This window comes from Ischnura elegans, chromosome 10, assembly GCF_921293095.1.
Source record: "Ischnura elegans chromosome 10, ioIscEleg1.1, whole genome shotgun sequence".
In the NCBI taxonomy this organism is placed as follows: domain Eukaryota; kingdom Metazoa; phylum Arthropoda; class Insecta; order Odonata; family Coenagrionidae; genus Ischnura; species Ischnura elegans.
In genome coordinates this window covers 39,245,397-39,272,063 of record NC_060255.1, presented here as the reverse complement: position 1 = coordinate 39,272,063, position 26,667 = coordinate 39,245,397, and the positions used below count along the sequence as shown (strand labels likewise).

Below are 26,667 nucleotides of genomic sequence, written 5' to 3'. Positions count from 1 at the left end.
CAACCTTGCCATATAAGCTGTTTTTTTCATTCCAGTATTTCAAAAGGCTTCCACAGCATTTCTCAGTCTTAAAATTTCAACTTTATCTTTTGAATACTCAAAATAGATAGTTTGGCAAACACCTACAGATTTCTTACTCACATTCATGAGGCCATGACAAACAGACCTTTTAATTAACTTCCCCTGACTTGAGTTAGAAATCACGACTCCATTTTTCACCTCCTACTATTCCAACTTTTGTCTTTCGGTTAGAAGAGCCATGCCAAACCTTAGCTTTTTTCGAAGGTGCCATTTCTCATGTTGCAGCCTATACAAAGATAAAAGCTTAAAAAAAAGACAAATTTTTAAAATTATTTATTAGTTATTTTAAATGCACTGGCCCAGCTGACCTAGAGTAATTTTGGATGGCCATCTGGAGAGCTGGTGAAAGCGGATAGATCACAAACATTTGAGACAAATTGACTTTTATGCCACTGTTGCTCTACATGATTTGGATTCTTAGCGGTAGAAAAAATCTTCCAATATGGAAAAGTGCAGGTTAGTTGTTTATATAAAATCTATACTTAAGTATGCAAGCAGCAGTTATCTTTATAATTTTGCTGGCATGAATAGCTTGAACTGAAAAATTCCACAAAAAAATATGCACTTTAATAGCGGCAGGATAGATAAGAATAAGATTTCATCAGCTCTGCATTAAGCCTTCCTCATTGACCTTTACACTAATGGAATGTCACCTGAGATAATACATTACAATACTTTAGGCAACAGTAAATGGTAAGAGTGGAGATAAATATCAATAATACAACAGTGTTCCACCACAAATAGCCAATAACATATCAATTCAGCTTCACAAAATGCCTTTTTTGTAAACCTTTCAATGTATGGTGCCCTTAAAATAAATGATATGTCGTGTGAGATTTAGTAAATAAATACATCAGAAATATGAAATGAAATAGGAATGAACCAAGCATATGCCAACAAAGATAGTGTTCCATCAAACACACTAAAAACACAAAGAACTTAACCAACTCCACAATTAACCTTTTTCAATTACCTTAAAAAAATGTATGTAACCTGAGATATTCATAGAGTATACAGATATACCTACAGTGATATAATAATTATGAACCAAATAACACAAATTAAAATAGGTGGACAATAAACCATAGCTAGCTCAAAAAGAAATGAACTTAATGAGATCCACTTTCAACCTCTTTAACACACACTCAAATCAAATGAACCTCACCTGAGAATTACTTAATAAAACATGCAAGGTCTATCCATAACTGCAATGGTGACCTAGTTGATTATGAGGTGATAATAATGGTACCAAGAATAAATATGGTAACAAGCAAAGTTACAACAATGGCAGCCACTTCATAACTTCAAGTTGAATGTGAATAGACATTTTCAAAGACATTTGGCCCATAGCCAGCATACAAAAAGCCTCTTGTGGAGTCATAGAGAAAAAAAACTCCACAATCCACTTCAAACACTCAATGGGCACGGATATATAAAACTTACTAATTTTAAAACTGTTAACAAACTTACTAATTTTAAAACTGTTAACAAGAAGTGCATGTGAGAGTTAAAATATTAACACTAACATAAGCAAAGTGGATTTCTGAATTGAAAGGCCTTAGTTTTTAGAACGGCAATAGCATATCTTATATGGCTGAGGGAATCACATAGGCAAATATGAACTACTCTCATTGCAAGCCATTCCTTTTTTCCAAGACATCAACAGATAAAAAAGCACAAATTTTGTAAAATAAACAAAAAAACCTTTTCAAGTTATATTTATATTAAAATAAAGGACAGTTACTTGATAACTGCTGTCACAAAGAAAATAAAGATCACCTCAGCCTTGATCCATAAATGGGACTTAAATGAATGTGCAGATCAAAATGCTTTGGTTTCAATAATACTAAACCAAGGCCCTATAAGAGCAAACAATGGTGCATTGATAACGTAAAAAATCTCCTGAACAGATTATAAATTGCTAAGTTCAATCACCTACTGCACACACACTAGCTGAAGAGAAGCTGAAAACATGTAACCAATCATATCCAAGGGGTTTCTTTCAAAACATACCATCAAAACCATACACACTACTTCATCCAAAGGCATGAAAATTTGTTCTTTCATTTTACCAATTCTTCTTCCATAATTTCACTGGTCTAACAACATGAAGAATACTAATGTCAATTGAAAGAAATGAGGCATGGTAACATAAAACATCACTTTAAAACCATTTTAGGAACAATTTCAATACAAGTACACAGACCTTTTCATACAGCCTCAAAGTCAAGTATGACACAGGTGCGCACTAGGGCTGCCATTCGAAACAGAAAACAAAACCTGAAAATGTTCGAAATAGTGCTTCAAGTTGCTCATTTCCCTTTAAAATAAGCCCATGTCACTGTGAAACATTCTAAATATGTAACAAAATGAAGTTGAGAAAATAATTTCTTTTGAGTTTGAAGGATCATAATTGACTGTATCCTAGAAGACAATAGTGACAAAAATTCCACCACGAATAGAAAACACTCATCTCCATTATGGATATGAAATGATAACTCCCCGTTAAGTTAATGTAAGGAATATGAATTGAGATTATGTACACTATTAAGTAATGTGCTGAAGGAAAAAAGATTTTGAATCCAGATACACACATGAATGAAAAGTTATAAACTTTTAAGGAGGCCAGTTCCAAAAAAATCATTTGATTTAACTAGAATCTGGACGATGGAAATCAGATGATCTAGACCCATTTTCTGATTAGGTCAAATGAATTTTTGCTGAGAATTTTCTCAATTAATGCAAGTATTTTTTTACTGTTTACCAATGAATATGGGACTGTCTCAACTCACGACAAATAACGGAGTTAGAGTAATTATCAAGTTTTGGGCTTCTCCCACATCATGTTCTTCCGAAATTACCACACGAACAATGCCTTTTATTACCAACAACGATATTAAATCTTTGAATTATTAGGTATTTGAACAAGGAATTGGAATACCTTGTACAGATAATATTCTATCATCAGCAAAAGGCATCAAATTAATAGCAACTGGCAGAGAAAATGTCATGTTGACTGGAAACAAAAATAATATACGAAGTTCCTTTCAGTAAAAATATGTAAGTCTGAAGTAAAATGAAAGGCTATATTCTCAGCTACAGAATACCTAATCCATAGCCCTAGATGAGAACATGGAGCCTATTTTATGTGATTAAAATTTTATCCATGATATTATGTACATCCAAGTAAACATTTAAATAAAATAAATACAAAAGAGTATCCTTATCATTAAGAGAGAGCAAATTGCACATTCCAGCGCTTCAGCATTTCTAAAGGACAATTTGGAACCCGAGTCTACAAGATTTTTGGGCCAATACCATAGACAGACTTTCTTTCTATAGAGTATGATGATCTATTCCACATCAAATGGTCAAATTTAAAAACAGGTTCAAGTTCAAGTAGCACCACAGTTTCAGAATAGCAGCCCTTCGTCTCTACTTAAACAGATTAATTACTCTTTTCTTTTATATGAATTTCTATAAAACATAATGATGGCATACTTTTCCCAGAAACATTAAAAGAAGTTTCAATTAAAAATGAAGGAAAGTAAAGACAGACTATTAAGAATACTGAATTTTCAGCAAATTACTTTTTTTATGATAAAGCCTATAAATAGGTCCTTCAATTTGGCATCTTTGCCTCAAAAAAGCTAGCAGCAATTACTCTTGCCAGGTCAAAGTACAAATTATTGGCCATTACCAGAACCCTCCAGATGATTTACCACCAGGTGGATTTTGCACTCTGATAGAAGTGCGGCGAGCAATGTCCTCAGGATTTTCACCTGGAAAGTAAAGGCACATAGCATTTGCAGTTCGTTTTATGAGTACAGGCATCCCCCGAGTTACGTATGTCTCGACTTACGTAAATCCGTACTTACGTAAGCGATAACCGTATTTCAAATGATTACGTTAATTTTCGAATGCGAGCGCTAAGAAGTAGATATTCGCTCGTACAACCTATGGTAGAAAAAATATCGAATAGTTATAGAGTTTTTTACGTGCTAAAAATAACAAAGTGACCCATTTTTGTCATTCCTCGAAGGAAATTTCATTAATTTCTGTAGAAAAATCGCTTATAAATCCCAAGTCAGCAATCAACGTGAAAATTTGCAGTTCTAGCGATGGATGTGGTGGCGTATGTGGTTGCGCTCATTTCTTTACGATACAACTTGTTATACAGCAATCTCTGAAGCTCCAACGCAAAGGTTCGACTTACGTAAAATCTCTTACGTAACTCGGGGGATGCCTGTAATACTTTTCAAAGTGACACTCATTTACATCATTAGTTTACTTCCTGAAAATTGATGCCTTCTTAGTTATTACAAAGAAGAAGTTAACACGATATCTGGTGATTTTTCCAGCGTTTATCCATTTTGTAGGACCCAAATATAATCAGGGAGGTAATTGAAATCGCCAAAACAACAAAGAACTTCAACCGTGAAGACGGCTACAATCTCGCCAGCACGTGGAAAAGGGTCTTCAAAGACCCTGACCAATCAGGACACACCTCCACAAAAAAGGTGGCAAACGGGGTGTATATAAGATGAACAACTTTCTGCATCCACACTTCAGTGGACCTGAGGAAGCCAACTGGAACGTTGGCGAAATATTTTATAAAAAAAGTCCTACAAAATGGATACACGTGGAAGAATACCCAGAAAAATCACCAGATATCATCATAAACCTCTGCGGAAGCCTACTTGGAAACTTTAAGAAGTTAACACGTTCACCGCCACTTCGGACTGAAACATGTACCTACTTCATCTTCACACTGTTTCGGTCATAATGACCAAAAAATGAGTCACATTTTTTAGCCTCTCACCATTGGTCACAGCTACTTTGATGCCGAGTATATATACATGACCAACACAGCGCAAGTAGCCGAATGCACACAAAAACTTAAATGGAAAGCATCCAAGTACATATTAAAGCGAAAGGAAAAAGAAAAACTTTGGCGCAATGGGTGAATAGGGTGGTTTCCTATTATTTTTTTATTGTCTAAATCGAAAGATTATTACTCCTGGAGTACGTATTTCACGCTTTTAGATTTTTATATGACAATATCTATTTTTCCCGATTAAATGAAAAGTGAAAAATTTCAAGCGCGCGAAAACGCGACACATAAGTATGAATGCCGGGAAATCTCTCCGTACGTCGTATTTCTGGTTCCCCCTCCCGCCCGGTGAGGTGACCTTGAGGCGAGGCTTAGCGCTGATACGTCGCAGGCTGCTAGCGGGTAGCTAGTACCCAGCTGGCTGGTAGCGCTTGGCTTAAATAGGGATTATTAATACCTTATCAAGCGAGGAAAACTTTCCGACCTTAGCCAGTTTTAATAAGTGATTATTAAGACATGTTTCCCTGAGCTCTGCGCCTCATGCATGCATTGGTAACCTCAGACGATGTATAACTCCTATCTTCTCCTATAGAAACTAGGTCCCTGTGACGTCACGTGGAGTGGCATCGCATGGGCGCCAATCTGGACCTTTTCAAATGAGGATAAAAATGGACCATTGCCATTCGTTTAAACCGGCATTTCTAAAACGAAATAATTTGTTTATTATGAATACACTAATGGTGGGTAACGAATCGCAATTATTGCCTTTTGTTTTCTTTGATGAAGGAAACTACCCTATTCATCACAAATCTGCGGCAGGGAACGTGTTAATAGAAAATTAGCAATAATTTAACTGTTGGGTGCACTTACCATGAGACATCAGTAAAATCATGGTGGAATTCTTAGAAAAATATTGAGGCAAATGGCTAGATAAACAGAAATATAAGTGCTGGGTAGGCTTGATTTTGAATGGGCAGGAAAATTAGCGTGAAATTTCAGGAATGAGCTCTGCTGTAGTCATTTAAGTACATTTTATCCATTTTGGCAGCAACAGAAAAGTCAAGAGTAGAAGCATTCGACATGTGGTGCTATCAAAAAATGATGAAGACATAATGGATCAACCAAGTAAACCTTGAGGAAGTGCTAAGGAGACAGGGAGACATGAGAAGTCTTCTTAAAACCCTAAGAAGACTGCAAAACTTTTTTGGCCGTATTATGAGGCACGATGGCCAAATGAAAGCAAACATTTAAGGACAGGTGGAATGAAAGAAGGTTAAGGCCTCAAATGAGTTACATACGACAAGTTGTAAAGGATGAAAAAGATAAGAAATGTGCCGCTATGAAATGGATAGGAGAGAGGACTGGAGAGCTGTGTCAAACCATTGGCAAAGCAAAAGTTATAAAGGATGTAATAGAGAAGAAATACATCGCTATGAAAAGGCTAGCAGATAGGAGAGATGAATGGAGAGCTGCACCAAACCAATCTTAGGATTGTTGACTACTAATGATGAGCATTGGACATTTGAAGACAATTAGGAGAAAAGAGAAGCCTTCTCTTTTCTCCTAATTGGAGAAGACGGGAAAACTTTGTTGGCTACATTATGAGGCGTATATAGTCTGATGAAAGCAATCATAGAAGGTCCAATGGAGGGGAAGAAGAGCAAGGGAAATTTAAGTACTTCACAGAAATAATTTTATGCAAATTACTAAATTTTTACTTATAGCTCACTATTTGTAAATCAAGCCTTTCTGAATTTCATACAATGGTCAGAAAAGTAATAAAAGATGAACTGAGGGAAAAAAGAATCTAATTGACCCAATTTCATTACTGCAGAAAGTTCTAAAATAAGCTGCTACAGAAAAATCCCGTTATGCAGTAAATCAATTTTCAATAAAATAAATGAGGTAGGTACAGTGACGGAAAAAATTAATGCAACGCTCATTGGCATCTGACTGTGGTCAGCTCAAGAACTACATGAATTCATCCTCCTTCCAAAATTTTGTCCATTAATGCCCTCATACACCCGGGAAATTTGTAACTATAAATCTTCTTGTAACATGGAAATTCAATCAAATGAGCCACAATGTGACAACACCCTATGTTAACATGCCGAGCTACAAACCTTTCCTCAATTACAGTAAAACCCCTTATTTGCATTATCAGAATTTATGATTTCCGGCAGATTGAAAGTTTTTTTTGGGCCCCATCAAATTTCCTATCTCTCCAACGTATGTAGAACACTGTTTACACCATGTTTTTTTTCATTTTCTCGGTATCAACGTCACGATGTGCTGTCTGAAAAAAATAATTTGCCAACTAAAACAGTTACTCCCGTATATCAGCTATTACAATCCATCTTTTGGCTTCCTTTCCCACATATATGTATATGTATTCAAAAATACAAGGGAAAGAGAGCCGTAATGAGAACTATTTTTGCGAAGGATTTGAATGTGGCGGGACTCAACACCACTAGTGTCAGAAATTTGAACAAGTCGTCTCGTTATCTGTCTGTGAGGAAAAGATTCACAATATGAAATGAATGTAGGGATTTTGGACTATCCAGCTACAGTAAACTCTTGATTTTACGAAGCAGGATTTTACGAAGTTTTCGATTATACGAAGTGATATTGCGGTCCCGGTGAAAAGCCTATGCTAAATACATGGCGCTATTCGATTATACGAAGTTTCGATTATACGAAATTTTTTGAATTTACGAACCTCGGCTCGGTCCCTAGGAACAAATGGCATTCGTTTATACGAACTACGGCGAAAAATTTGTCAACAAAACTAGTTACGCCGGCGGAAGTAGCTAAAAAATCAGCGCTTCCAACTGTGGTCCATCAAAAGTGCGAAATCGTAAATGATAATGCAACTTCGGAGAGAAATGGGTCGCCAAAAACCTCACTGTGGGAATTTAGGGGGAGTAGGAGTTCAGTTAAAATATCGCGGCTGACATTATGCCCCTATTTACGTGCCTGTTCGTAAACATAGCATCGACAATAATTCGTAGTTTAACATGTCAGGAAGGTCGCGCGGAGTATTTCGTACACCCCTAATTAACCCTTTGCACTGCTGTGAACGTACTTCGAAGACTACTTGGCTACTTTTCGCCGAAGCACTTCGAAGGGTCCCTAATCCGGGACCCTTTCCTCGATGAGCTCACCCTCGCTGGCCCCTGAAACTGGGCTATTTTTTAATGCATTACCTGACGCAACCCTGGGTTTCAAAGGGCAAAGGTGCCATGGGGGGAAAAAGAGTTAAGTCCGTGTTACTGTGGGGCTGTGCGTCAACCAAACGGGCACGGACAAAATAAGCCCGTTGTCATTGGGAAATTTGAAAGGCCACGGTGCTTAAAACATGTAAAATTGGAAGCCCTCCCCGGTTTTTACAATGCAAATAAAAACAGCTGGATGACCCGAGAAATTTTCCAGCAAACGGTTATACGTCTACAGAGAAAAATTGCTGGAGAGAACAGCAAAATTGTTTTAATAATGGATAATGCCACCGTTCATAAATACGTGGAAGATCTAAAATTGGCTAATGTTTGAGTCCTCTTTTTACCCCCGAACTCGACTAGCAAGTCCCAGCCCTTGGACCAAGGCATTATCCAAGATTTTAAAGTCCTGTACCGGAAGAAGCTTGAGCGGTATTACTTGCGATGGATCGTTATGTATACATTCATCTATTTTGCTCATTTGCGTTTCAATATCGATTTAGATATTTTTATTCATGATTATCATTCTTTCAAATCTATTTGCTACTTTTATGAATGGGAACAGAAATTAATAACATCCCGAAATGGACGTTGATACATGCAATCCGCGCCATAATATCTTTTCGTGTATATATTGGCCTTTGTGAATGAACAACTTAAATATCTTAAGTATTGGGCTCTATTTACCGCCAATTTATATTTCAGGCTTCTCATAATGAAGACGCACTTCCAACTCTAACCATGAACTTTCTTCTCACGCGCTTCCCCATTCTCCCATGCTGGGGTTCTGTCTTTCAAAAGCCTTTGTCCCTTCCCTCCTGCCGCCTTTGGCTGATCTTGCTGACACCCACCTTACGCATCCCAAACCCCTCCTTCCCCAGCATTTCCCATTCACTCCCTCCCTAAGGTGACTGAGCTTGTGTGCGTCCCAAAAAAATAGGGCCCCCAAAAGTAGACTGAGGCAGAGCTGAAGGCCATTTCCCCACCCTTCTTTGTCCTGCCCCCTTCACCAGTCCTTGTGATGACCACACTTCTTCCCTCAGGCAATCCCCATCCCACTCTTATTCACCCCACCCACTGGGAACTTTCCCCGACTGTGGAGAAGGGCATGGTTCATCTTTACCTGCAACGGGGGGAAGTTATTAACCGGAGAGAGGCGGAAGAAGTATCTTCCACTATCGGAAAAATGGTGCCGCGCTTATAATTGTCTCTCTTCTTCTCAGCTGACTTTTCAATTGAAATTATTTTCTTTGCTCTTTCCACACTATATTTATCTACGATTATGGCGCGACTATTTTTTAGTGCTAAAACTAAGAAAATCTTTTCTCTATGTCAATGATCCTTTGCATAACTTTCAATACGGCGGAGAAAGGAACACGAAAACTAAATGAGGTGACAGTACAGGTTTTTGCGTGTCATTTTTTGGGAATTCACGCTAGTGAACCAATACTTAACCACGTTGAGAAATGATAAAACGTCTCTTGTAGGAAAACAATCAATGTGGATAATAACGTTTCTATCTATATTTCTCCGATACTGTAAGATGTTTCTCCTGTCGTTTTCCGGTTGGAACCTTGCTCCTGTCGGCATAAAAGGAGAGAAACATACTATATGAACAGGTCTCCTCACACCCGGTATGAAGAATACAGTCCTGATGAAGAATTAAGTCTTTTATGGCAACGTCTGCGAAGATGATGGAACACAGTAGTCGGACGGAGAACTCAAACAGAATTTACTTCAAATATTCGCCAGAAGATAATCACATCCTACGTTATTTATGATCGAAATTGAATCTCAGTGAAAATAGAGCACATTCTGCTGAAAATACGAAGTAACTCGAAATATTAACTTACGAAGGTTATTTTGGAAACGGGCTAAGACCCTTGTTTTTCTTTTTTTCTCGTCACTGAGCGATAGAGGGCGACATAAATGGCGGTTAGGCCGGCTGCCGCTAAAATTCCGTGGGTGTCAGAAACAAATACAGTAGACTCTCGTTATTACGAAGTTCACAGGACCGAAAAATCGGAGGTTCGTAATAACGAAGTTCGTAAGAACGTTTCTTTTAGGAATCGTCGAAAGCAATAGTGTATTATAATACGCGGAAAGAAATATAAACAGGAAAATGCGTTTCAGTTTTTCAACAGAAGACTGCGCCATGACGCATTCGAGGGTTGATATCTTCCCGAATACATGAACTCCGATATTCAAACTCGATGCGTCCCAAGACCTTGTTCCTTGGTTGATAAAATTACAGTCCGGCCACCGAGAGTTGTCCAATTACAGACCAAATGGTCTAGGTCCGGGGAGGGGGCAAGGCTGCCATGTAAGAAAGGGAAACGCTTACAAAGTGTTCCGTGAAGAAAAGATCCGGAAGGGACGACGAGCGTCAAGGACCTAGAGGAATAATCACTTGTTCTGTGATTCGAAGAATGGGCTTATTTTGGTGGATCAGGCTTATTTCGGCATTCGTTTATGCATTTGACAACGTTGTATGACTAGGCGAGGGTGTGAGGTGCGTTTGGGGGACAGCGGTTGGCTTTAAACCCTGCTGGCGCAGGATTATCCGCCCATCCTATTGTGCCGTAATCGGACAACCCTCGCCAGCCGGACTATGTAATTTATCGCAGAGTAAGGTTATCCTGCGTGATGCAACACTGCATTACACGTATGCGCTTACTCAAGCTTGTGGCGAACTGATCTAGCGGGGCCTGCGATGCATTCGGAGCCGAAAAAATAGCTCCCCGCGGTGACGAAGAACGGGCGAAACATTGAACAGTTCCTAAATTCACTCCATTTTCATTGATACCTTATTCAGATCATGATCACAGTGAGAGTTTCCCAGCGCCACACCGCGTAGTATCGGCCAAATCGAAAGGCGCCAAATTTGAAATTTGAAAATTTTGAATGCTCGTATCTCTGAAAATTCGTAAATCGAATGTGCATAGGAAGAGGTCTGACTGTACATCCTATTTACGAACAGTTATGAGTAGGGCACCCTGACTACACAGGAATGAAGCTAGTTACAGTGGAGCCTCGTTAAAGCGAGTACGGGCTATAGCGACACCCCCGCTATTACGAGAGATAGCCGATGCACCGTCAATTGACCCTATAATAAGCGTGTTAAAAAATTCGTTTTAACGAGACCCTTTAGGTGTTGGCTCTCGCCATAGCGAGGCTTTCACCGCCGGAAGACTTTCATGAAGACTCCTTAACCTCTGTAATTGCTAGCGATCGGTTAGAAATGAAGTTAATGGAGTGCTCAGTCTCAAATTTATGTGGTAAACTGTCGTTCGATAAATATAATGATTGACGAAACAATGCTTTGCATGATTTTTATTCAGTGCGGCGCTCATAAATTGTTTGAATAGTTAGTCGTTATTTGAGTAAGGAAATTTAGTGATGCAAAAAAACATCGCCTTTCGTCTGGATTTATGCTTACGTTTATCGGATAGATGTTTATCTGTCGCCGCACCACTCCTGTTCTTGTATATCTGTTCGCAACAGGTATATTGGCTATTATTTGCTCCACCTTCGGTAAAGCGACAATTCGCTATAGCGAGTGTTTATTAGTGCACCGTGGGGTGTCGTTATATCGAGGTTGCACTGTATATGATTTTGCGTGTAAACTGAATAAAGAACCATAATTGACGCTCTTAGGCACAGTAAACGAGAATAACTTAAACGTGGCACAATTATTGAAACTTAAGTGTAGTGAATATCCACCTAAATACCGTGACTTGTGCGTGCAACTTCGTAATAAAGTTCGTATTGTAACTGCCGGGACCGGGACATAGGTTCGTAATTTCGTAAAAACGAAAATTTCGTAATAACGTTTCTTTTACTATTGCTTGGATAGGCCCTTTCGACGGGACCAAGGATTTGCTTCGTAATAACGAGAACTTCGTAACAACGTTGTTCGTATTAACGAGAGTCTACTGTATCTATCTTTTGCATACTTAATAGTAGCTAGTGGCTCCTAACCACAAATTTATTACTGTAAATTCCTATAATAAACATTGAAATTCATTATTTGATTACGTTTTCTAAACTGGTCGGGAATTTCTTCAGCGATCGTTGATGTTGAAGTATGAACAAGAAATGGGCATTTTATGGTGGTTTAATTATTTAACGATTTTTCACATCATAAATCGATAGCAAAAAGCCTTTTCTATGAATTATACCGAGAATAACCACCGAAAACATTTAAATAAGACCACTAAAGACAAAAAACGGCGGAAGAAACAAAAGCGAACATTTTTCCGTGACTTATGAAAAAGGTTTGAATTTACGAAACTCGATTTTACGAAGTGCCAATTTTCCGGTCCCACTGACTTCGTAAAATCAAGAGTTTACTGTATGTAATAATTATAATATATGAACTCCAGTTGGAATTTTTGCAACATTGACTTCGTCCATAATTTGATATGATAAAGTTTGAAAGGAAAGAAGACGTGATAAATGCTGGAACTACAAAACAGAGTATAATGGTTGGTTGGATAGATTCAAAAATAGGTACAATCTTGTATACAAGATGGTGAGTGGTGAAAGTAACCCTAGTAGCACAGTCTGTTGGCCCAACATTGTTGAAGGCCTAACAAGGCAACTGCAACTGAGTGGGAAGCATCTGAACTGATTAGACTTCTGTAAGGTTACAGCGCAAGAGATGTTTTCAATGCAGACGAAACAGGATTATTTTTTAAAACACTGCCAGCAGAAAAACTGTGTTTTAGAGGGAAAAAATGTCATGGTAGGGCCTGTAGTAAACAAAGACTTACTGTCTTATTAATCACAAATTTAGATGGAAGTGAGAAACTTCAGCGGCTAGAGATTGGCAAATCAAAAAGTCCTACGTGTTTAAAGTATGTAAAACAGCTGCCAACGAGATACACTGCAAATATCAAAGCATGGATCACCTCTGAAATATTTGAGGATCAGCTTCCTGCTCTAAATGAAAAAATGGTGTCCCAGAACAGGAAAATTCTGCTATTTATTGATCAGTGCCCAGCCCATCCACCAAATGCACACTTAAGGAATGCACAGTTAAATTTTTTTCTGTAAACTGTACCAGTGTGCTCCAACCATTGGATTTAGGAATAACTCACTCATTTAAGGCGCATTATCGAAGAATGATTGTACATAAATTGGTATATCTGCATGATTGTGGTAAGGACATAAAGACAATGAAATTGTGTGTACTGGATGCCTAGCACATCAAATCATGGGCCTGGCACCAGGTTAAGGACTCTACAATATACAACTGCTTTAGAAGAGCAGGATTTCATTTTGATAGTGTCGAAGAAATTCCAGCTGACTTGACTTGTGGCGATGATACTACAGATGAGTGGAATATTCTTGAGACAAATTGTACATTTTCATAGTTCATCAAACTAGATTCATGTGTTATGGTAACTGCAGTAGGAAGTGCAGATGACCTTTTTGATAAATGGCTAGAGGAAGATGCAGATGAGGAGGACACAGATGATTAAGAGGCTCCTTTACCTTCATACCAAGTCATGGGAGTACCCAGTGAGGGGGGGCAGCTGCCCCCCCCCCTTTGAAGCAAAAATCGCAAAAGTCTTTAAGCAAAATCAGTACTGAATTGAAACGAAAGCATTCAACAAATTTTCTTTAAACCCACGAAAAATGATAGGTAATAGTATAAGATATGTCACTAAAATAAAACTATTTTTTCAAGGAAATAATCTCATAAACTAATGTCACAACTTGGTTTGCCACCCCCCTCCCAGTTATGATCCTGGGTAGGCCCTCGTACTAAGACACTGCATTTGCTGTTCACACACTAAGGCATTACTTCTAAGGTGGAAACTGTACAGAGAAAATGCTTGATGAACTGCAACAAATTGAAAATAAAGTGCATGATATCAAGGAGACTATGGAAGCCCCAAGCAGTTAAAAGTATTAGACCTTTTTTCTAGGTAATATGTCAAACAATAGATAGCTTCAATAATTCCTTTTAGCAAGTAACACTGAAATGTTACTGCCATTGTAATTCTTGCATATGTTTGCAAAACGGTGGAACTTGGTTAGTACGTTTCTCCGTAGAATGACAATTTCTCCTGGTCCCAGTAAGATCCGAGCGAAATACAGGTAAAACTATTAGGTATAGTGGTGCTTTCCTGGGCTCAAATATTTGCCATGAAGCAACCCAAAAGTTGTTTCCTAATATTTTCCGAGTGTATAACCCTCCAAATTCATTAGTTACTTAATTATTATCAGCCAATGACCTTCTTACCTCTTCACACCTCTCTTTCTACGACCGTGATGCATCCAAATGCATATCTCAAAGCGTAAAATATGTGCATCATTACTTGACAAATATTACAGGAGCAGACGATGCTTTGGATCACCACGCAAAACTTAACGCAAAAATACTCGCTCTCAGTACAAGAAATAGAAGCATACTACCTTGAACTATTATTTTATAGAATTTCAACTGTAAAATATAAAAATCTGCTAATAATAATCTTTAAATGCCTTATTTTCTGGTGATAAAAACTTCTAGGAAGGAAACACAAGGTCCACAGAATGACATAGCCATTAATATCTCAAAGCGCTAACTTACCGTAAAAGCGCGTGTAAGAGGCGCACCTTTTTCCCCAAACATTGCAGCCGAAAATGGGGGTGCGCCTCTTACACAAACTTCTTATCTTCCCCCCCTCCCCTACCCGGTCGCAAGTCCAAGGGGAACTGAGGGGCCTTGGTTTACAGCGTGAGTCAGTCATATGAAACCCTGGATCAAAATCAAGCGGCAGGTAGGGGAGTTTTTCCCTTAGTGACGTATTTTTAAAATGCTCCTGTTTGAATTTCTTGTAAGCATCGCGCCGTCACGTCGGTACCCCAGAGGTGAACATTGAAAAGATCGCGCGGGGTGATTCGCTCCGGAGCGCGCGCTAAATTTACTGCCACGAGTCATTTATATCCCGCGGCATTTATACTGCATATAGTAATCGCTTATCAAACGTATAGAAACGCGTAGTTTTGAAGGACATACCTGATTCGTCAACATCTGTCTTGCCGAGCAATTTCCATTACGCTGAGCACCTGATTTTTCAAAAATTATCTTCAGACACTAATATGAGGATTTTTGCAACTGAAAATTATATTGGTGTCAAAACCTGCGGTTTAAAAAATTCAAACGAGTGTGTTCATTGTTGGACTAGCGCTGAAGGAGAGGTCGAGGGGAAGGAGCGCGCTCCATATTTCAAGCTACGAGGCTATGAGCGAAGGAGCAAGGGAAGAACACTTCCGATCTTGCGTGTGACGTCGTTGCCTTTAAAGTGAAGAGGCGAAGGCACAGCAATGTGATATACGCAGTTTACGTTGCCTGAAGTTTCCAGTCCGTCTCGTCTTGTTTGAATGCGCTTATGCTACGCTTGTTTCTTCCGAAATTGTGCTGTTAGGACTAAGTTGAATATTAGTAGTCTTGTTTTAGCTATAAATCTTTGTGTCAATCAATTAGAGCTCAAAAAACTTAAATGCTGTCAGATATACGTCGCGTTAGGTCCAATTCTTTTTATAACCTCGTGCGTGTCATACAATTGCTGAAAGATATCGAGATATATTTTCGAGCTCAGAAGGTGACTCACCTAGCTTTTGACCTCCAGAAACTTGGAGAATTGAACCTGGTAGACCGAAAAAGGTCAGTTGGTGAGATGGGGTACGGATGAAACGCGTTTCCATTGATCCCCTGTAACTTGATAATTTCCTATAGAGTCCCGGAAAGGAAAAAAACGGCCCCTTGCACACACACCGAATTTGGACGGCCGGTAAAATATCGGCCGATATTTTACCGGCGAAGCGATGCTTGCACACACGCCGGATTTTTACCGGTCAAATGATAAGTTGCTATGTTTTTGAGCCGGCGACGGCGATCCACAGTGACAATGGCCGGCAGCTAACCGGCATTTAGCCGGTGCCGGCGCGTGTTCGGTACGTTCGCAAGCTCCAATGCTCTCCCATTGTTCACTATTGGAATGTGGACGGCCGATATTTTACCGGCCGTCCAAAATCGGTGTGTGTGCAAGGGGCCTTACATCTACGACGTGGTTATTTTCCTAAGGCGCTGAGATTGCCCCGATTGTTGTCCTATCTCTTGGGAGGGTTCATGCTATGTGCCTGTCGTGTTTTGCCTTAAAATTTTCCACGGCTGTAATTCTATCGCAATACTCCTGCGAGAGCTTTTAAACGAAATTGTTCGTGAGTAGGACAAGCAACGTAGAGCGATGACGTATGCGAAGAGAGGATCGGAACTCTTTCTACTCCCTCTTATGCCGCTATTATCGTCGCAGTTATCAAAATTTCTTCTTTCAAATAGTACCGAAAGAGGTACTGAAATAGTACCGAGAGGTACTGAAAGAGGAAATTTCGATAACTGTCGCAATTCCAGGCATACGTCTGCAACACCGCACGATAGGATAAAAAAAAACCGTAAAATTTTTTTTCTTTATAGCTTCCTTCCTCAAAATAGGGGTGCGCCTCTTACATGTGTGCGCCTCTTACACAAGCTTATACGGTATTTGCTTTAATGAAACTCCTACTTCTGTTTCTATGACAACGTTATGAGGACAAAATTCTGTAAGTTGGATGTCATAACTTAGTTCTTGGGCTTACTGCATTCAGATGCCAATGAGCCTTGTATTATTTTTTCCACTACTGCACAGGACTAGAAAAGCACAAATCACTGCGACAAAGTAGAAGGCTAGCTCTGGATCTAGCACATATAGAGCTACTCCAATGACAAAACAGAGCTTTACTTCAGTTGCCAATACTTTAGAAAACATATGAGGCAAGAGGAGCATCCGATGGGAAAGATGGAGGAGGGAAGTCTCTGAAGTTCACTGCAATATCTATGCTATTCAAGGTTCCAAGCCTTCAACATATCAGCTTACAATATTTTCTGTAATCCTTGAGCCAAGTATAGACTTAAGTTGATGGCAGTTGAGTAAATACAAATGTTGTGAGCATAGAAATCATTTAGTAGTTACCTTTTTTTCCAGTAGCACAAGTATATTTTTTCTAATATATTAGTTAATAATTACATTTTTTCATTTCAGGTAGCTATAGTTTCCATCCTTTCACATCAGACAGTATTTTAGGCTAATACAAGTGATACACATAGTGTGCCAAGTCTGCAGGTAATTGTTAGTTTTTTCATTACATATTATTCCTAGATTAATCGTAGCTGTCATCATTCCATTTGTTTCAAGTTATCAGAAGTGGAAAAGTCACCACCTACATAATAAACTTCCCGCAGAAATAATACAAATCAAACAACAATCTAAGTGAAATACTTACTGCTAATTGAAAATGTTGAGTCCAAAAGATTGCGACTGCCAGCTTGGGTCAAAGGACGACTATGAATATCACTTGGTGCAGTATATGGTGTCTCTTGAGAGCCAGCTGGTGTCACATGATCCTTGGTGCCATTAGCGGTTTTATGCACTCCGTTATCTGTGATGACTTTCGTCGTTTCCCCTGAGGCAGCCGTTGTCTCAGATGATGGAAATCCATCAACACATGATTGCCCTTTCATGATCTAGAGTTAAGAGAGAAAAGGACAAAGAAATAAGAAAAACACAAGATTATCATTATGGGATGAAAGGGGTATCACTGCAATGTATAAAGCATAAATCTAAAGCAGGTAGGGTTGGCAATTACCAACCATACTTAAAGTTAGGCATTATTGTTCATGGGTCAGGACAAGCAGCAATACTAATGGGAGTTCAGTTTGAAAGGTCTAAGTATAAGTACTGTATTGCTCTACATCCAAGACAAGGAGTAATTGAATTTATTGTTAATCACATAACCTTATGATCATCACACCAAATGATCAGGAGTTTATGCAGTAATTACATAGAGGACACAACATTCTGCCTTAAGATATTGGTCTTCCTTTCAGCTGCCCATGGTTAAATGTTAAGGTTATTGCTGCATACTTAGTTCATTAAAAAATAAAATGAACATTGTGAAACTCTTTCCAAGCACCTTTCGTAGATATTGAGTCTTACTCTCCAAATTCAATAATAGAGTTTTCAACGAGAAATATGACAAAGAAAAAAATTACACTTAATAACAGTCGATAAAACAATTTCCTTGCACTACTATATTAACTCATTTTCTGAACGAATAATTCCGTAAATTGATTTCCTTTAAGTCATAAATACATGTTTATTATAATAAAACAACCAACATCTTTCCAACGCTCCTTTTTTCAAAAGTGTTCACAGGTTCTTCTTTATTTTAATGGACTTAAAGTAGACAAATGTTACCAATCGTCTACGGAGAAGACGGCACAGAGGTGGATAAAGGTTAAATAAGGCCAGGATATGCCATATGGCAGTAAATGAAAAATTAAGTACGAAAAAATTTTGCAGTCTTGAGGTTTTTTCCCCTACAAGTAACAAAAATATGGAGGCAAGAGAAAACGGGGTCACCGCATGGCAGGCGCACACGGTTTTTACGCCTTGAAAACTCAACAACTCCCTAATTTCTCCAAAGCGTACAAGGGGAGAAACGTGACATTAAATTCAACTTTCACCTGCGGGCTGAAAATCACATGAGGTATGCGGACGGTTTAGGGATATGAATGGAATAGACGGTAAGGGTTTGACATAAAACATTGAAAGAATAAAAAAAGAGACAATATAGGTCTAAAATCATCAGGTAATTCTAAACCCTTGGAAGTTTTAATCTGTCGCGAAAACTATCCATGAGAATACATGATATCTACTCAACGTTCATCCTACAACTTACCATAATTTCAGACGTATCAATCCATACTTCCTCGATAGAAGTTCCACAAAATTACCTAACTTTCATTTCTTTCTTACTTAGCATTCAGAATTACAAAATACCACGCACATGTTTTCACAATTCATAACGGCCAATAGGTCACTTTTCATATATATTCGCAGCATTACCGTTCACCTACAATATATCAACACTGAAAAGCACTGCAATAATAATAATAATAATTTAATATTTGGTTAATCGTTTAAATGTTCTAATTATAATAATTTTACAACGCTATTTTTCCGCCAATTACCATGGCGCCAATTTCCGCCAACTGTTACTAAAAAAATGAGCTTGAAGACTAACCTTAGGAACTCCTCATATTTACTAATACGTATAGCTCATGCGCCTGTAAGGCAAACACAGTTTTTACCACAGTAAGTAAAATGAAAATTTAATAATTTTAAACTCACTGCGTCCATGGCTCGTGCTCTCTTCAAGCTTGCTGCAGCTGTTTTCTAAAATCGTAAACAGCGTAAACAGTCTCCCAGTCGCTCTCTGCGTTCAGCCGCTCGCACTATTCGTCATACCAATATGAAGTTGGCCCTATTGTTGCCTAACACCCCAAATAAAAGGGGACTAAAATTTACAAATGCCTTGAACTTGCCTCAACTACAAATAGTTACTTAACATAATGATTTATCCAACGAAAATACTCAACAAATCGTTAGTATGGTCTAAAATATTTATTTCGTGTTATTTTTCGGGCTAAAATTATAAGATTTTCTCAATATCAGCACGAGTGATGACTATGAGAAATTTTATACATGTGTAAAGCAAATATAACGCAATGGAATGGGCAAATATTTTTTCAGAAATATGATCATATTTCTACTAAAATATAATTGCAAATCCTTATATTGCTCTAATTTTTTAATATAAGTAATTTTTTTAAACTGTAGATTGGTCTACATGCAATTTTATGGTAGCATTCAAAGTGAGGTTGCCTGCGTATTAAAATTTGAAATTACTTCATTTTTCCATGGGTAGTCACTTATAGGTGGTCGGTTTCAATTTTCAAAGTGTACTTATAGGAAAATTCCTTATAGTCTTTCTTAGTACTCATTTTTCCAGATAAGACTTCTTGGCACCCACATATATGATGAGATAAAAACCCGCCCCTGCAATTATGTAAGGAGGCAATAAAGTTTACATCTTCACGACATATCTCATATGCATTCTGAATTTATACTTTAGCGAGATAATAAATAATAAAAATTCATAATAAAAACTTATTTTGATTAAATCAATTTTGCGTCATCGCTACGATTATGATGGATTTAGATTTCCTTTCATGGTATAACTAATTCTTCCCGCCATATGGACTCGCCTGCGCAGAGGCCGTTGCCCGCGTTGGAAGGCGCTATTTTTGGATTCACTTATTCTCCTGTGAGCAGGACTGAACGGAATTACACAATTTATTTGTCTAAGAATAGAAGTTTAAATAACTGAAGAGAGACATACAATATGGTAAGATAATTCCTGAATGATATTACTACACAGAAAAATTATAAGTAATTACTTATTAATTAATATTAAACTTACTTTTGTACCTAAATGGAAATTATGCAGCCCATGGGATCTGCATTACGGAGGCCTCATTCTATGCCATAGGAGGTTGATTTCTGTTGATGTCGAATTTAAACGGTTTTCAAAAATGACCTCAGTGCTGCAATGAGTGCAGCGTTATCGGTGTTTCTAAAGGCCTGGTTACACTGTACATATATTGACACGTACAAGTTAATGTATGTTTGCGTGAATGATTTTGGTGGAACGGAACAGAACATGCACGAATGCATGAACCAAATTAGAACAGGTTCTATTTTTCGTTCATGCATTTGCACAAGTTGGGTGGTTACGTACGGTACATTTTCGTGTTCATTCACGCGTTCATACATTTAGACATTAACCCGTACGTGTTAATGTATCGTGTAACCAGGCCTTAATAATTTGCAGTTGGGTAAGTATCTGCAATTTCCAGGAATAGGATTCAAAATTTATGAATTTGATAGATTACTTCATCATGCATATAAATTAGGGTCGGAGCCCTCACTGTTCTTGTACATTTGTAAGCACTGCTCTGACAACCAAGAGTGGATACAAAAAAACTAAAAACTTTTATTATCAATATTTTGAGCTACCTTTGCCCCACACAGCACATATGAGCACATATTTGGCAACAATATTGTTGCCAAAGGATGTCTGCTGTATCCTCTCACTGTCTACGGATTTCCAGGACAGCCAGAGGATGAACGGCTGCCATCCTTGCTATGTCAGACACCGTCCGATCTCGTACGTCCAATCATAGTGTCCCATTTATATGAAAATTTTTTTGAGCAGACTTGAAATCGCTGGGGCCAAAATTAATGTGGACATTTTCTCTGAAAATTTTTCTCAAGGTCACACACACAGGTGCGTAAGAATGAAAACTGAGTGATCCAAATACAATTGCCAATTTATCCCTTAATACGTAAAGAATTTATATATAGTGCATGGTGCTTGTTTTATGATCATCAAATAAAGTATAATGTTGTAAAGAGAGATATTTAATACAAATATTTTGGACTTCTTAATAATTCACGCAGAAAATTAAAAATAATCACCCCACCAAAGTGTCTGCGAGTTGATCTTAATTTTTCATGGTGACAAAATTTTCAAGTCACTGTTTACCTTACACAGTCTCCTTCGGAAAGAATCTGATTTTGTTTGGACAAAGGAGTGTGATAAGGCCTTTGAATCAGTGAAAGCATCGATTGTTTCAGGCAGAGTTTTGGCACATATGTCCATCTCTTCCAGTAATCTTAGAGAGCAATGCATCCCCTTTTGGCCTTGGGGCAGTTTGTAAAGAATTAATGTAGTGCAGTATGCTTGTTTTATGACCATCAAATAAAATAAAATGTTGTAAGGAGAGAAATTTAATACAAATATTTTGGACTTCTTAATAATTCATGCAGAAAATTAAAAATAATCACCCTACCAAAGTGTCTGCGAGTTGATCTCAATTTTTCATGGTGACAAAATTTTCAAGTCACTGTTTACCTTACACAGTCTCCTTCGGAAAGAATCTGATTTTGTTCGGACAAAGGAGTGTGATAAGGCCTTTGAATCAGTGAAAGCACCGATTGTTTCAGGCAGAGTTTTGGCGCATTACAGTCCATCTCTTCCAGTAATCATAGAGTGCGATGCATCCCCTTTTGGCCTTGGGGCAGTTTTAGTGCACCGGTTTGCAAATGGACAGGAAAGGCCCATTGCCTTTGCCTCAAGGTCTCTTAGTAAAGCTGAGAGAAATTACTCACAAATTGATCGGGAGGCCTTGGCAATAATGTTTGGGGTTCAAAAGTTCAATCAGTATATTTATGGAAGAAATTTTATTTTAAGAACTGACCACAAGCCGCTTCTGTATATCTTTGGGGAAAAGAAAGGAATTCCTCAAATGGCAGCTAATAGGTTACAGCGTTGGGCTATAATTTTACAGGGGTATGATTTTCAAATGCGGTACATTACAGTTGCAGACAATAAAGTAGCGGATGGCCTTTCAAGGTTACCCTTGCAGAGAGAGGTTAAGCTGATGTGAAAGATTTTTCATATATTGAGTTAGGTGAGAGAGAGTTCCTCCCTGTAAAGGCAAAAGATATTCGCCAAGAGACACAAAGGGACCCATTGCTTAGTATGGTGCTAGATTTTTGTATGTTTGGGTGGCCTACCAAACCTGATGTAGAGTTCAAACCCTTTATGCACAGGAAGAATGAGCTGACTGTGGAGCAGGGATGCATACTCTGGGGTAATAGGGTGATTATTCCAGATAAATTGAGATCCTCGGTTTTGAGGGAATTGCATGCAGGCCACCAGGGGATTGCTAAAATGAAATCCTTGGCAAGGTCTTATGTTTGGTGGCCAAAGTTGGATGAGTCTCTGGAGTCCTTGGTGGGATCGTGCGAGCCATGTGCCGTAAATAAACCATTACCAGTAAAAGCGCCACTCAAGTGCTCATGGGATAGGCTGGAAAGGCCATGGACGTGCTTACACATTGATTTGGCTGGTCCATTTTTGAATAAAATTTTCTTAGTAGTGGTCGATAGTTCAACCAAATGGCCTGAGGTGGTCCAGTTAAAGAATGGGGGAACTGGGGAAATTGTTAATCATTTGCGGGGATTGTTTTCCACTTTTGGTCTGCCAGAACAAATTGTTAGTGACAATGGTTCACCTTTTACTTCAGGAGAGTTTCAACAGTTTTGTAAATTAGTAAATGGAATTTTTCATACATTCTCTCCTCCGTACCATCCAGCCACAAATGGGGCTGCAGGAAATTTAGTTAAATGTTTTAAAAATAAAATTAAAAATTTGTTACATTCACGGGTTCCATTGCACATTGCTTTACCACAATACCTATTTAATTGTAGGATAAGCCCTCATAGTGTCACAGGAGAGTCACCCAGCAAATTTATGTTTGGTCGCACACTGAGGTCTCGACTGACACTCCTGAAACCGAATCTGAGTTCGACAGTGGCCCTAAAACAGAGTTTTCAGAAGGAGAGTGGTGATGGGTTGAGGATTTTCCAGGTGGGTGACAAAGTGTGGGTCACAGCCTACAACAGAGGTGGCACGAGAGACTGGGTGCAGGCCACAGTGGAGGATGTTTTAGGTTATAATAATAATATAATAATAATAATAATATTTATTTGTCACCGTTGGCAAAATACAAATGCATGGCTACGTCAAGATTTGCATACAAAAAAGATGCAATATAAAAAAACAAAAGATATTAGGAGATGCATTTACCATAAGTATATATATACAATAAAAATACAGAAAAGGGAAAAACCGTACAATAATACATTTCAATATCATATGTCTTTATGAGAGTCTTCGAGGTATTCAGAGACACTGTAGTAGCACTTTCTGAATAGAAAATTTTTTACCCTCCATTTAAACCCGGCAGGTGAAGAGAGGGATTTAATTTCCTCGGGGATGTGATTATAAATTGTAGAGGCAGAGTGGTAGGGGCCTTTCAGGCAGAGAGAACTTGAGTATGTACTGTTGGGCGTGTATATTATTTTTAGAGCGGGTAGAGTAATTGTGGTAAGAGGCATTTGTAGGAAATTTGTCCCGGTTGGAGTGTATGAAGCAAGCACATGTCAAGATATATAAAGAAGGGAGTGTGAGGATTTTGGCATTGGAAAAAAGAGGTTTACCTGGGGTACGTATAGGGACTTGAAACATTGCCTTGATGGCTTGCTTTTGTGCAGAAAAGGCTTTACTTGAGGCAGTTGAATTTCCCCAGAACAAAATGCCATAAGATAAGTGGGTGTGTATTTTGGCGAAATACAGCTTTTTCAAAGTATCTAGAGACACAACTGGTGCTAACATCCTGATCATGAAGGTGCCTACAGATACTTTGTTGATTGTTGCTTGAATATGATGTGACCAATCTAGGGTCTCGGAAATGATAAGTCCAAGGAACTTAGAGGTACTTATGCTGTTTCCGTGTGGATTTTTATTATTACTTGGGAAGAGATCTACCTTATTGGATCTCTTATGCAGAAATTGAAGGAAGACTGTTTTTTCTTCATTGAGCATGAGGTTATTTTTGCTGCACCATTGTTGCATTTCGTTGACAGTAATATTCCTGAGATGGATTAGGTTTTGGGGACTGTCGGCTGTGATGATAGCAGATGTATCGTCTGCATAGAGAATTAATTTGCCATGGGATAGGTGGTTTGGAAGGTCATTGATGAACAATAGGAATAGGAGTGGTCCCAGGAGAGACCCTTGGGGTACCCCACAGGAGAGTTTCATTGCACTGGATTTAACAGTAGAGTGACTGATGGAATAGCAGACAACTTGCATCCTTTCACTCAGATAGGACATGATCCATTTAAGGGGCAAACCAACGATGCCTAAAGCACAGAGCTTATTTTTTAGAATAAACTCCCGAAACTACCGCGTCCTCACGGAAAATGGACAGCGGTGACATCGCCACATCAACCAAATGAGAAGTGTGGGATCCAAGTGCAGTGAATTAAAAGAGGGGCCTCTCAAGAAAGTTGAACTCCGCCATTTTTGGCGGCAGTCCTTGCCCTGCATCCGAACGTGTTCATCTTCATTTGAGTACACCACAATAACATGGTCAATGAGGCAATAAGGGCAGTGAGACTGGTTGAAAAAATGAGTAGAATAAAAAGTGGAATGCTAAGTGGTAAATTTTCATTTTTCGATGCATATTTTCCTCAAAATTAAACATGATGGGTTTTTAGAGAGAGGATACATATGCACTGGTACTGGTGAACTTTTAGGTATAAAAATTCCCTTTCCTTTCACGTGGCATAAATAATTAATCGCTTATTCATGTCCTATGAGCTTTTTTGCTCAATTTAATCAGAAAAGAGTTGAGTGTATGAAGTATACTTTGTCATCATCATCATAATTAGTATTTCTACCAGAAGTGGCAAATTTATACAAAGCGCAAGGTCATACTTCTTCTTTCTAATCTCCAAGTATGAAATTCAATTTCATCTTCAGGTTGGAACCAAAAATGCATTTTTCGTAAAGAAAAGTTTCAAAAATGTTCAGGGCCTACAATCGTCAGGTTTCACCATTTTAACCTTATGATGTGAAGACTTAAAGTATGTTGTGCCCTAGAGTAATGAGGCTGTAGCTTCCAATTGTCTTATCTTATCAGCCCTATATCTACAATAGAAGATGTCCTGCTACAATGCCATAATATGGTGTTTCCTATTTTTTCTAACTGCCTAGATCAAAAGATTATTACTCCTGCAGTACGTATTTCACGCTTTTAGATTTTTAAGTGACGATATCTATTTTTTGCTATTAAAGGAAAAGTGAAAATATAAGTGAAAAGTGCCTATAGGCAATTTTAATAGGTGATTATTTAGAAATGTTTCCTTGAGCTCTGTGCCACGTGCATTCATTGGTAATATCAGATGATGTAAAACTCCTGACTACTGGTATAGAATCTAGGTCCCTGTGACATCACGTGGAGTGACATCCCATGGGTGCCAATCTGGCCTTATTTAAATGAGGTTAAAATTGACCATTAACATTTATCCAAACTGGGATTTCTAAAATCAAATACAGTAAAACCTCTTTGTATCATAATGGAGGGGACCAAAATTTGGGCAATTTGAGGTATGGAGGTCCACTATAGAGAGGTTTCAGTGATCAGCACCATTTTTTCATATCCTTCGGAAATGAAAGGCACTACTGTCTTTTAAACCATTGTATTTATGTGTTTAAACAAACACGCATGCATTGGTGAATAAAAATTCATGTGATATCGCTCGCTTTCTGTAATTATTTAATATTAAATACATACCTATGATGAGAAAATGATTGATCTCTCTTAATTCAACAGTCACTTAAAATGATTAGGATAGTGGGATATCTTTTTCTTATTTACTGTTAGGTATGCTCTCATATGGAACAAAATGGCCACAACTAATGATTAACATGAAAATTACAGTATATTAAAGGTGTTTAAGAAAAAAAACAAGGTTAAAACATTTATCGCTGATAATTTCATTCCATGTACGTAATCGCGGCTGCATTAATGGTCTGTAGTTGTCTCGGTACGATTTGCAGAGGTAGTTTGCCCATCTCAGGGGTGTCTCCTTGGTATGATAAGTGGAGGTTTTACGAAATAAAGAGGTTCACTAAATAGAGGTTTGCCTATAAATTTACATGTAAATCTGATGGAACCCTAGGGGT

At 38.3% G+C, this 26,667-nt stretch overlaps 1 protein-coding gene across 1 annotated transcript; it reads right to left on the bottom strand.

Annotated features, from left to right (window-relative positions):
- Nucleotides 1–339: 339 nt before the first annotated feature.
- On the bottom strand, nucleotides 340–19,458 carry LOC124166531. Its single transcript, XM_046544083.1, has 3 exons — nucleotides 19,356–19,458; nucleotides 17,446–17,686; nucleotides 340–3,863 (listed from the first exon to the last, which is right to left on the bottom strand). The coding sequence occupies exons 1-3, from the start codon at nucleotides 19,362–19,364 to the stop codon at nucleotides 3,778–3,780; spliced, it is 336 nt and encodes a 111-aa protein (XP_046400039.1). The 5' UTR covers nucleotides 19,365–19,458; the 3' UTR covers nucleotides 340–3,777.
- Nucleotides 19,459–26,667: the final 7,209 nt, after the last annotated feature.